The sequence below is a fragment of the Macadamia integrifolia genome, chromosome 10, assembly GCF_013358625.1.
Source record: "Macadamia integrifolia cultivar HAES 741 chromosome 10, SCU_Mint_v3, whole genome shotgun sequence".
NCBI lineage: Eukaryota > Viridiplantae > Streptophyta > Magnoliopsida > Proteales > Proteaceae > Macadamia > Macadamia integrifolia.
In genome coordinates this window covers 31,340,623-31,353,657 of record NC_056566.1, presented here as the reverse complement: position 1 = coordinate 31,353,657, position 13,035 = coordinate 31,340,623, and the positions used below count along the sequence as shown (strand labels likewise).

Sequence of the window (13,035 nt, the reverse complement as noted above, 5' to 3'; positions counted from 1 at the left end):
TCCCCCTCCCCCACAAAACAGCAAAAGGTTTCCCCTCCCCTCCCCCACAAAACAGCAAAAGGTTGCCCGATGATGGATTTTTCTTTTCCCCCTCTTTTATCATTTCCCCGACCAGAATGTTATTCATATCATTTGGACAATCACCAGGCCCAATAACTCTCACTTTTCCACTTCAAAGCACTGGTACTGTGGTACATGCAACAGAATCAGAAAATATTAATTCTGCTGCTGCTGCTTGGGTTGCACACAAGGGAATGGTATCTCAGAGGTAGGTTGGGAAATTTGGATCTTGAGTGTATTTTTCCACCCCTATTCTTTGAGATTCCATTTCCCCGGTTGACACGAGGGGTGATAGTCAAGTAACCCAGACAGCAGCCAAGTTTCATTCAATAGAATCATAGCTAAGCTATTATGCCAGAAAATTTAAGCAAATTTGGCAGTCTTCCTCATATTTCTGCCTAGTCTTTGCATGATGGGCTGAAGCTGAGCTCTGAAATCACAAATTTACCTGGCAATCTGGTCCAAAAATTACCCACCGAACAGGCCACCATCCCAGAAAGGAGACAAAAACTACAAATATTCCATTGAGAGTACTGTAGCTTTGTCTTGGTTTTTAATATAAATGATCTTTTAAAGAAAAAATATATCATTGGTGTAGTTCAGTAAGGATAAGAAGGCACAATTCAAATGATCTTTTTTTTTTTTTAATCAAAAGAAAAGAAAAATAGATTAAGATATATGGAGTATCCAAGATACAACCATGTGGATTATCTACATACAATTGTTTTTTGTTGTGTTGGTTAGGTCAATCAGTTTGGCCAAAGCAACTACTACTTCATTGGAGGGTTTAGAGCAAAAAATTAAGCGATGTATAATTTTATACACATCTAAAAATAAAGGGCAACACTTAGCCCAAGAGGTGGTGACACTTAGCCCAAGAGGTGGTGGTTAAGTCAAAAGTTAGGGTGTTCAAAGCTTCCGAATTACTCCATACTTCATTCTCAATGACCCCTATCAATTAGAGTATAGATCAAGTTCTCGTATGATCTTGATCCACACATATAGGGTCCACAACATAGTTGGATTCTATATGTGTGGATCAAGATTGTACGAGAACTTGATCTTCACTCTACCAATTATACCTGACAGCACACATCACCAACTTAAACAATGGGGAAAAAATATTACTTCCGACCATGAAGTGGGTCCCATCTATGTGGAGGAGGATCCCTCCTAAAAGATTATCCGTACTAGTTAGGGTCCCCCAATTTCTAGCTCTTCAGGTTTTTTTTTTTTTTTGGTTAGAAAGTTATATTTCCCTCTTGAACCTTGCCTGGTTTTACCATTCATGTATAAGTGTCAACCCTTATTAGGGCAATCACATATAATTCATGTAACAGATCAATCACAAAGAGGCTCGAACTAGAGATATATGTTACTCAGAGAGCCTTTGAACCAGCTGAGCTACACCCCGGGTGCAACCAACTCCTAAAACTCATTTCATGCATGGTTTTAGAAATTAGACTCGTGGTCCAATTTTAGTCTTAACCCAACCATATCTAATTCTATAATTATTTGTACATACAATATGAAAGATTTGAAATCAGAATGAAAACTAATGGGGTTAATTTGAAAATACATCGTTAATTATCAATCCGCAATGATTTGTTATGCAAATCCAAGTCCCACAGCTAGGTTCGGAGACATTTCCGGTTTAACCAAACATCTGGTCCAGTTTCGAAGTTGTGTATCATATTTTATGGGTTTGAAAATTGGGGTCCACTAGAACAATAGTAATAGGATTCCATAGAGAGAAAGGTTTCAGTTTCATATAGTTCTTACAACTATCTTTTTTGAAGAAGAAAGAAGAAATCTCATATAGAGATGGACAAAGAAGTCTGTCGAAAGGGTCAGTCAAATTAGTTGCCCTTAATGAAAAAGAAAACCTCCCATGCTTTCCGTTGGTCAACAACCAACCACAGCTCTCTATAGTTGTTCACTACTCGTACAGGAAGGAGTCTCTTTCTGTCTGGAGGGAATATTGGACTTAGGCCGGTGGATTTTTTAATAATCATGCGAGGTGTATAGGAATGATCACAAGGTGTGTAGGGGTAAGGGCGTATAGGGATAATCATGCAGGGAGAGTTTGGTAACCGAATCGGCTACTGATCTTTGACTAAGCGCATGGATGAAGCTATGGTCTTAGCCTCGGCTATAGATGAATCGATCAATGGCTTATAAGGGAGAAGTGACTCATAGACTTCCCAGCTCCACTCCTTTTCAGGAAGATGCGTTTATACGTTTAAATAGAACGTAAACCCCCGGCCCAGATGAGTTCTCCGATCGGGAAACCGTATCCAAGCTCCGTGGCTAGTCTGCACTCTTTGGACTTTTCAAACTTAGCGAACTGAAACATCTGAGTAGCTAAAGGAAGGGAAATCAACCGAAACCCAGTTAGTAGCGGTGAGCGAGAGCGGATTGGGGGTTTTCAGAAAAAGAAAGACGAAGCTTCGTTTCGAAGCAAGAGAAGAAAACTACAGGGGTGGTCCTAGACCAGCTCGACCGCAGGGTGGTCGTAGACCAGGGCTTTCTTCGGGCTTCTTTTAGTAGGCATGCTCCCTGTCTATGCCTACCCGGCCCAACCCCCCTTTGAATAGTGTCCTCTCTATTGCCGCTCCATCCAATTGATAAGGTTGTTTAGTAATACTATGGGCAATAAGGGGCTACTAATAACTTAAGAGGGGCGGTTTAGTGAGAATAGTGGCTTTGTTATTGTTTCTTCTAATCAACAACCTGTACGTTGTCGGAACTAGACAAGTGAGTGAACAGGACAAGAGAAGAACCAGGCAAGCGAGATCAGAACCACTGGGCAAGCAAGGGTGGTCTACGATCAGCTAGCTCTCAGGGAGCAAGAAAACTACTGTGCTAACGCACCGCACTAGCAGCAAGAAAAGCCTTACCCAGGGTGGTCTACGATCAGCGGCTTGCGCACCTTACTCAACCAAGCAACTCCTAGCGCGCTTATTCTTCAGTTTTTGTCTATTCCACAAAAGAACTCCACAATCCTTCTCTCTATCCCTCTCTTATTAACACGAGAAATTTCAAAAAGTCATTGGGAACTGCTGAACCGGAAGAATATAGAAGTCTCCGGCTATAAACTTTAATGTTACTGTACTGCCCATGCGTACTTTAGCTGTCAACGCCGAAATCCTGGCCGGAATGTTCAATAACCCTAAAATCAACTAACCAATACTTGGTCGGTATTAAGGGCCCGTTTGATAACGTTTCAAGAAACACGTTTCTGCCGTTAACGGAATAAAAAGTGTTTGATAAAACTGTTTCGTTTCATTTTTTTTCAAAAATAGAAATTGAAATTTTTACTTATTTTTTGTTCAAGAAACGATCCAGGCGAAACAAGTTGCCCTTTCTAGAAACAACTCGTGGCCATTCTTTCGCTAGTTACTATCGACTTCTAGAAACATGACTTATCAAACACCTTCAATTCTGTTTCTATTTCTAGAAACGAAAATTTATGTTTCTATTTCTAGAAACGGAAATTTATGTTTCTTCCGTTTCTTGAAACAGAAACGGCAGAAACGTTATCAAACGGGCCCTAAGTCTACACTTTGAGGACCAATCTCTGGTTTCTGTCTAGCGATGGGCAGTGCCAATATCCGACAAGAACAGGAAGTGGGGTGAGGCGGGGGAGGCAGGGTGGTTGCAGAGAAGGTGATCGGAGAAGGAAGAGATGGAGGTTATTGAGGAGCAAAAATGGTAAAATAAATCGTCCGCTGAACAAGGTTTTAAAACTTGAGAACGGTCAAGGTCAATTTTGTTTCAATTTCGATATGGATTGACCTTAATCGAATCACATTGAATGAATTTACCATACTTTATTTATTTTTTATTTTTTATTTTTTAAAATTGATTTTTATTATCATTTTACCCTTGGACCATACATGTGTTGGCGGATACCCAATCACGCAGTGGAAGGGATCGGATTGGGATTTCTTACGTTCGAAATCATGGTACAAAAATTAACTACATGGAAATGAAACGATTTACCTTAGAACTTCAATCAAAGTTCCTCCTCCAGATAATTGGTCTTCCACACTTGAGCAACTGTAAGGATCGATCTCAACATTTTGAAACTATGATCCACATTCAACTGGAGAAGAACAATCCACCATTAAAGTTTTCTCCATCACACACACTCACTCACAAAGGAGAGAAGGAAGAGAGAGAGAAAAAAAAACATGGGAGAGAAGAGAGGAGGTTCAAAAAAAAAAACTAAATCTCTTTCTCCCTTTTGCCTTATATAATAAACTTACTTTTAGGGTTTTCTCTTTTGATCAAATTTTTGTTTTTTAAACAACGAAAGTCAAATCTTGGTGGTAAAGAACAGTTTCCAAAATTGAACAACTACTTTGCTTTTGAAGTGGGAAGAGGTTGTATCTAAAAGGTCAAGTCACGGGTAATATTAAAACAATGACTAATCTTGTCATGCAATAATTTTTTAATTTGCATATAAGACCTTCTACTTTTCCACTTTTCCTATATCTCATAATGAACTATAAGGCATGTAATTTAATACTGTCTAACCCCAACTCATTATATGTGTCTGTTTCAGAAATTCTATGAACATGATCGGACATCAAAAAAATATTTCAAATAAAATTTAATAAATAAAATATTATTTTTCTTATTAAAAATAATTTTATAAATAATTTAGAAAAAAGATACTGGTATCAGATTTCTGTCCGATCAAGTATAGACATTCTCTATCCACAATATTCTCCAACTAAGGGCAGTGGATCACATGTTGACGATCTCTTTCATTAACAATGTTGTACCACGTGTACAACATGCTAACATATAGTTCGTTGGACGTCAACCATTGGTTTACCAAAACACGTGATACAACACTGCAACAAATAGGATCTCTTATTCAAAGGTCAAGTGACGGGTACAAATCTCGTCCTCACATAACTGGCAGTAGTACATGCAAGATTCTTACCATATTCTTTTTTACACACAGTATGTGTACTTACATTTATGTATCGGAATCACATCCCTGGTGATATACAATGTAACGACTATGTAAATAGAATGTCCGGTCCTATCACAAGCCGAGAACAATTTTGGATGAAGAGCCATGGAACAACTTACAAGCTCGATAAATAAATGACATGCATAAATGAAATTAAACAATATTATTGATAAACCGGGTTTGATGGACATACATATCCAACAACATATGTATCATGATCAAAAAAGGTCAAGAAGAAGGATTGATTAAGGCCAATACTGTCTGATCCAATTCAAGTTTTAGAAAGATGCCATTAAGTGAAGTTACTATTTTTGGGTAAATTTATAGACTCAATAGTGAGTGGATAGTTTGGTAAAGAGAAACAAATGTGGTTAATCACTAATCCTGTAGTTTTCCTTAAAAATTATGTCATAAAAAAAAAAAAGGATACGAAAAAATTGACAATGAATGGTGTCGATAAGGAAAGAAGGATATAAAAATTTGATTTTGATTTTAACATATAACAAAAAATTTCTATTTTGAGAGTGTCCAATATACTGAGTACATCGTACTAGTGAACATCAAACACTCGTCCCACTTCTTGCCATATGGATGAAGAATGAAATATTTAGAAACAAAAGAGACAAGTATTGGTGTTCAGCTGTACGAGCAGCAAATCCAATCTCTAATATAGTCAATGTTCGAGGAGAATTTTTTCACTTTTCTGAATAAGAAATGTGTTGACTTTGAAATCAACATTGAAGCACTATTGGAGGGACCATATATGGAAGAATATTTAATGTTTTATCTTGGGAAAGATTTTGACCTTCGAGAATATTCAACCATGTTGAAGTACAATCAAGGTACCAAGGCTACAAGTGTTGGACGTTTAAGTTTGAGGATCTACACATGGGACGAATTTTGGGAGAGAAGTACAACTATAACCCATTTTTACATGTTTTTACCATTCTTGTGTTTAATTTATGGACAAGAGAATGTTTCCCACTTGTACTGATACTGCACCAGCATTGATTCCCAATAAGACGGCTCGGTAAGAGATCATTTTTTTCAAAGCGTGCCCCATTCACTCCGCACGTAATACTCCAATTAGTTCTCTAGGTGAAAAACATAGACATCCATCTTCTGAGAAACCAATACTTTTGATGTATTGTGGCATACAATAATTCTATATGCTATTATGGATTTGCACGCCTTGGGATTGACAAGCCTTTCGAATCTCATTAACCAAAAAGATCCAACTTTGCGCTATAATTAACTCAGCGCCAATCAAGAATTTCCAAGGAATTCTAAGAATTCTTGTCATACGTTTATTCCAACCCTCAACCCTCCTTTTAAGGTTCATGGGAATCAATGATAGGCCAAGCAATGACATCTTCAATGCATGAGATGGGGGAGGGGGCAGTGCAGTTTATTTTTTATAAATCGTGAGTTAAATAATTTTTCAGTGTGTGAAAAAACACCTCAAACCCACCCACACATGAGAGGGAGACTTCTCTCTTAGAACCGATGTGGGTTAAATCCTCAAGAATACTTATAAGCTTGTTCTCCCTCTTGTTAGAAACCAATGTAAAACAAAGTGAGTTTTTGTTACAAAAGTACTATGAGGAAAGAAAAGGAAAAGAAACAAAGGAGAGATATTTTGAAAAATTACAATAAAAAAAGTAATTACACATCAGAAATGACATGACATATCCAATAAATCAAAACAAAAACACACTTCCTATAATTCAACATCTTTCTCTCTCAATTGTCAATGGCATCAAACTACAGCAGATTCCTACTTCTGAGAAGAGAGAGAATGAAAAAGCATTTTTATCAAGAAACAAGACACTGGGAGCATTATATCCATGAAGATAAGAAGAGCTATTAAGAATGAAAAGCTGGCACTCATTCCTCCACGGTTGTAGTCCATACGTGTATAAGTTGCCAATGACTCAAGTTGGCGAGCACTCATATATGCTACAACTGTAGAGATCACACAGCAGAAGAGACTCGAACTACATAGAAAATTTTTCAAGGGTAAGGAAAAGTAAAAATCCTCGTGTTGAAAGTGTTTACAGTAAATATCTAGAGCAAAACCCAATGTGCCAAGTGAGAAGAATAAGGCTGATGTCACTGAGAAGAAGTATGTTCTCATGTATTTGTGATGAATAAGAACAGGAATGCCCTTATCAGAACTGAAACCCCCAGGGATACTTAAGGCTGCTGTGAACATGGAGGCTACAATAAGTGTAGATATAACCATAACGACGGTTGTGTTTTCCTTCACCCACCTCTCGCTATGTTGTAAGACTTCATTGTGAGTATTATCGAACAGCTCCTGGGGTGTTTGGCTTTCGGAATTTTGAAGATGGTATGTCTCTCGTGGAGATAAATGTCCTACACGCTGCATAAAAGTAATATTGCAAGTTGTTGGAGCAAACATCAAGAAAAATACGAAAATAAGTAGACAATAGATTCGCACAGCACAGAGATTTAACAAGGTTCACACACCAGTGTGATGTGCGACGTCTTCGAGCAAAGAAGAAGATGTTTTACTATGCACAAGAGAGATTACACTCATGCAGCGGCGAGAAAATTTACCCTGAAACCCTAGCTCGAAACCTTCCCTCAAATTACAATGACTTGCTCAACAAGACAATAGTACATTATATATTCTAAGTCGCGGGTCGACCTATCGAGTCACAGTCAATCCGATTGAACTATACCCCCGCACCCCCATAAGAGATCAGTGCTTGGCTCAGGGCTTGGGCCTATCGGCCCAATCCTTTTGCTTCCGTCACAGATCTCGGAAAACTTCTCATTCGAATCACCACCAAAATATATCAAAACGGGTCAATATTCAAAACAAATCAAGAATTCGAGACAACCACAACACAAGTCATTTTTTTTTTTTTTTTATTTGACGGGTATGGTAGAAGTCAACCAAAATTGATAATGAGAGGGATCCAATATATTGATTGTTACCTTAAACCAGAACATCTCCCATGGCATTAGATGTAACATTGGAAGCACATGCCTCTTTTGATAAAATTCATACTTGGCCGCGAGATGCAAAGGTGTATTGCCCTTCTTGTCAACTTGTATCAGCATTTTTTTTGTTATGGGTAATTTCTGAGATTGCAAGAAGTCAAAAATTTTGTCTTGACGGAACTCTGCAACTAGATGGAAGATGTTCTTGCCAGAGATCTTGTCCCGCACTTCAATGGCATCTGGAAACTCTTGGAGGATTACTTGGACGACTTCAATTATACCACATTTTGTAGCTTGCAAAAGTGGATCTCCATCATCATGAGTATTGTAGTAGTTCAGTGTGGGGTCTTTGGACTTTGTTTCCACAAAGCGCTTTACCACCTCTAAGGCATCTCCATGCTTTTGCTTTGCATCTACCACATTTTTAAGCAATGGGAGGGCTGCAAAATTTTATCCACGACTTCAGAAGTTATTGGCATGGATTAATATATCTTTTTTTCTTTTTTATCTTACTAAGCGTTGCTATCCAATGTCCAACCTACTGCATTACTAGAGCCACCTACTCTCATGCAAACCCACCTCAACACACTCGAATATGTCAAGGTTCGATCCCATGAGCTCCTAGACGTTAACTTTTCGAATCAAAACTATCACCACTAAGCTAAGTTAGTGTTCATGGATTAATAAATCTATGTACATAAGAATTCTAGCTAGTTATTTAAAAAAATTAAATGGATGCACAGATACTCACATCTAAGAAATGATTTGAATAATTGTTTCATCCTCCCTGCATAGGAAAAAGATTAGATGACTCAGATTGAAAAAATGAAATACAAATGAAGTTCAAACTTTGGAATGACTCATTTGAATTCTTTTTTTTTTTTTTTTTGTAACTAAATTCATTTAACTAAATAATAGGGTATTGAAAGTTTCTAGCCAAAAAAAAAAAAAAAAAAAAAAAAGACACAACTGACAAAAAGAAAGACATGAGTAACACCAGTTTTCAAACACAATATGATGTAGAAACCAATGAGTGACATATGGTCCTATCGTACATACCATTAACAAGACCAATCGAGGTAGAGGATGGAAAAACCCAATATCCCTAAAAATGCAGTCCCTGTAAGCGAGCAAAGGACACCTAAACATAAAACTTTCGAGCACATGAGAGAGAGTGAAAAGCATGACGAAGTTAGGTGGAAAAAGTTTGGCTATTACTTGCTGCAACTCCCTACTAACAACCAAAGAAATGGAATAATTCACTTTTTCTTAAGGTTCACAAATACCCTCTTAAATACCCTCTTAAGTTGTAATATTTTTTAAAATTTTATATCTTTGAGTGCCACACTTGTTGTAGCCACGTATACAACAGTTAAATTTCATCCAAGTGACGTAACAGGTCACTTAATGAGCTCGGGTGGTTGGGTCGTTGGATGGAGCGGATACAGGTCTGCAAATCAGTTGAACATTAATAAGCTTGGGTGGTTGCAGGAACTGCGTGTGGGGTTGAGACGTCTGCAAAAGGGGCAGGAGCAAATATGGAGCCGAGGCTGAGGGACGTCGTCGTTGTCATCATTGCCACCCATTGAAGTATCAAAGGTCATGGTGAGGGCGGAGAGGTTACACAGCACAGGGGCGGAGAGAATATTAGTCAAAATCCTAATTGGAACATTAGGATGAATACGACTACTAGAACCCATTTTAAAAATAGATAAATAAAAAAGGAAAAATTACATGATTACCCACTTTTGAGTTTCTTCTATCATAATTAACCAACATATGTTTTAGTTAACAAAAATACATTGTTTTAGGTTTGAGTTTACAAAATTACCCAAAATAGTGTTCATCCCTCAACTGAGGAGATTTTTGACAATTTTGCCCCCACGCTTCTATCCCCTTCATCTTCATCTTCTTTCTACCCCCATTTCAGGGATGCATATAAAGTGGTGATTCCTTAACCGTGTTAGATGGAATTGATCATTTCCAACTTCCTTGACCACCTCAACTATAAACTGATCTCTCATGTACAGTGTCTTCAAATTTTACCTCTTCTGTCTCAGTTTTGTCTTGGATCTTCACCCCTTTATCTACAACTTCAAAATCTGGAAGATCGAGGTCCTCAGCTTTGGGCTCCATTTCTTCGGATTTCTAAATGGAAGAGGAAGTCGAAGGAGTAGGAGCTGGCTCATTTAGAATCAACACATCAATTTCCTAAAAATACACTAATGTTCTTGGTCTTTGAGGGGATGAATGCTTCCATTCTGCCAGAGATTCTTGGGTTGGGAATACTGAAGGAAGACTTTGATTGTTTACGGGCAAAAGGAGATGAGGAATTCATACCTCTACCTGATCTCAGACCCTCAATCTGACTATAAATTCCCAACCTTCCGTCTACCTCCATAATCTGGAATCCTAACTTCAGGACTAATTCTCCATCCTTTGCCTTCCCCGAGAGATCATAACTCACATCCCACTACCGAACAAGCGTTCCTTCCAAGCTCTTCTCACGGATTCCTGAACCAGGAGACTCAAATCCACATAACCTTTTCCAAAATCAAGCTCCTTAGCATCGACAACAATCACGTATATCCAGAAAGGTCGTGCCTCAAACTTGAGTTGTTTCCCACCGCCACTGCTACTGTAGCAAAGATGGCACCTGATAAGCAAGCTCTCTTCGAAGTTTGCTGCTCCCTCCAAAACCCTAGCAGGCATGGTCATCACTGCCCTATCTCTGGTCTCTTTCTTCTTGACACAAACACAAAGCCGAAGCCCATTCATAGACGCCGGTAGACCGGGAACGGTTACAACTTCAACAGAGAATAAACAGCTTAATTTGTGCCTCCCGATACGCGAAAGAGCTTGAACAGGCTTCCAATCCCAAATTCCTTTATTCTCTGACGAAGCTCGTTTATCATCAATGAACTTCTTAGTAGGTACGTCCAATTGATATTCCTTGAGATTCGGGCGTGATAGCTAGGAAGACAAGGACATGCATCTGGAATGAGCTCTGGGCTGGGGTTGTTTTTCGTCCTCATTTGGGTTGGTGGGAGCAGAGACATGAGGAGATGAGATTGAAGGAACAGAGGTCCAGGGAAGAGATAGGGAAGCGGTTCTTCTGGTCGAGGAGGAGGTGTGGGGTTGGCAGAGAGGTTGGCACAACGCCTCAAGTTCTTCAAGCAATTGGGTATCAAGTTCTTCAAGCAACTGGGCATTAGAGTCGCGTCTACCAGAGAGCTCCGCTGCCATTGAAAAAAGGGTAACGAGATGGATATGGAGTTGAATTTGATGCAGAGAGAAAGAAGAGAAGTGATAAGCAGTTGGAAGAAGGGAGGTGGGGGTAAAATTGTCAAAAAATCTTCTTAGTTGAGGGATGAACATTGTTTTGGGTAGTTTTGTAAACCCAAAGCCAAAACAATGTATTTTTGTTAACTGAAACATAAGTTTGTTAATTATGATAGAAGAAACTCAAAAGTGGGTAATCATATAATTTTCCCAATAAAAAAAGCTACATTAACTATTATATAGTTCATTAAATTACGAACCCTTTTTGCCATCTCGGAGAGCTGTATATCTGTCCTTGCTGCAGTCCCATCGTGGATCTTCAGGATCCTCTTTGATACACACAGAATCATCCATTGGAACACCTATCATATAAATGGACTATGCATTATTAAGAAAGTATCACAACAAGCATAAAAAATAAAGATATGTAATTAAGATTCATCTATATATCACACACATGAGTAGATAGCAACAGCCAAAATCTCCAGGAGAATGAAGGTTGATGAGCCCAGATTCACCGAAGAGTAAATTGTCCCACTCCTGAACGACAACGGCGATTTCGCTAATAGATGAAGAGCTGTAATTCCTTTATCATTTGTAGCGAAAGAAAGTTCCGGATATAACTCCATTATCACCAAAGCCAGACCTAACCAAGTAAGAATGGCTGGAGTTGAAGTTGAATGGATGAAAATCCTCTATTTTTCTCATTCCTGTTTTTCCTTGTTTTGCTACTTGCATAACACGACACGTGGACAGTCAAGGTTGGGTGAAGATTATTACATCCGGTATGTTGGTCTTAAAGTTGTCCACGTGTCGTATTCTGCCAATTGATAAAACAAGGATGAAAATAACAGAGGATTATTTTCCAAGTTGAATGATGAGAACCATGAAAGCTGATTTAATTTGAATTGGGTAATAACAGACAGTCAAGAAAAAATACCATAAAATTCACCAATCACGGCAGCATGGAGAATGGTAGAGCCGTCAGTATTCCTTCTAAGGTCATCATAATTTCCAGAATATGACCTTTTATTAAAGAAAAAGCGTAACATTTTCTCCTGTCCAAAAGCCGCAGCTAAAAAGATGGGAGTCTCGCCGAGCTTATTACGGTCTGTGATGAGGTCGTCCTGTTTCTGGAATATGAGATCAGCAATCTCTATGCAACCAACCCTGGCAGCTTCATGGAGTGCTGTCTCTTCTTCACTGTTTCTCATCGTCATAAGGTCATGGTAAGGAAACTTAAGAAGAAGCTCACTGACGACCTTAGCATGGAAATTTCGAGCAAGTAAGTGGCAGACTGTGTCTCCTGAAGCATCGATTGGTACTGCCTTGGAATGTTGGGAGCAAAACTTCATGAGAATTTCCAAATTCCCTTCAGTGGCTGCTCTATAGGCGTCTCTGTAACCCAAAGCATTGGATCCATTACTTGTTTGAGCCATCACCTCTTTGTTTTGGTGGGTAGCTCTCTCTTTGAGTTGGTTGAGTTTAATTATAAAGATGATCAGAAAGGTGTGGTTGCCTTATGAGAAGAAAGTAGGTGAATTTATTATCACGTGCCTACATTTGGTCCATATTTACTAAAATTCTCTTACCTTCTATTTTTTCATGATATTTCCTTATTTTTTTATTTTTACATCTTTCTCTTTTGCTCCTTTTAAATACCCAAATTATCTCATCTTTTCACTTGTAATTTATTACACTTTCTTCGAATTGATTGGTTCAAAATATGG

General features: G+C 38.5%; 1 protein-coding gene and 1 pseudogene across 2 annotated transcripts; both read right to left on the bottom strand.

The window, feature by feature from the left end:
* Positions 1–6,681: 6,681 nt before the first annotated feature.
* Positions 6,682–12,774, bottom strand: LOC122091057. 2 transcript variants are annotated; one of them, XM_042660872.1, is made up of 6 exons: positions 12,246–12,774; positions 11,763–11,951; positions 11,566–11,667; positions 8,775–8,810; positions 8,018–8,463; positions 6,682–7,436 (listed from the first exon to the last, which is right to left on the bottom strand). In XM_042660872.1, the coding sequence occupies exons 1-6, from the start codon at positions 12,742–12,744 to the stop codon at positions 6,828–6,830; spliced, it is 1,881 nt and encodes a 626-aa protein (XP_042516806.1). In that variant the 5' UTR covers positions 12,745–12,774; the 3' UTR covers positions 6,682–6,827. The 2 variants fall into 2 exon arrangements, with proteins under 2 accessions (XP_042516806.1, XP_042516807.1); XM_042660873.1 differs by lacking the exon at positions 11,763–11,951.
* LOC122091058 lies at positions 9,761–11,430 on the bottom strand (annotated as a pseudogene).
* Positions 12,775–13,035: the final 261 nt, after the last annotated feature.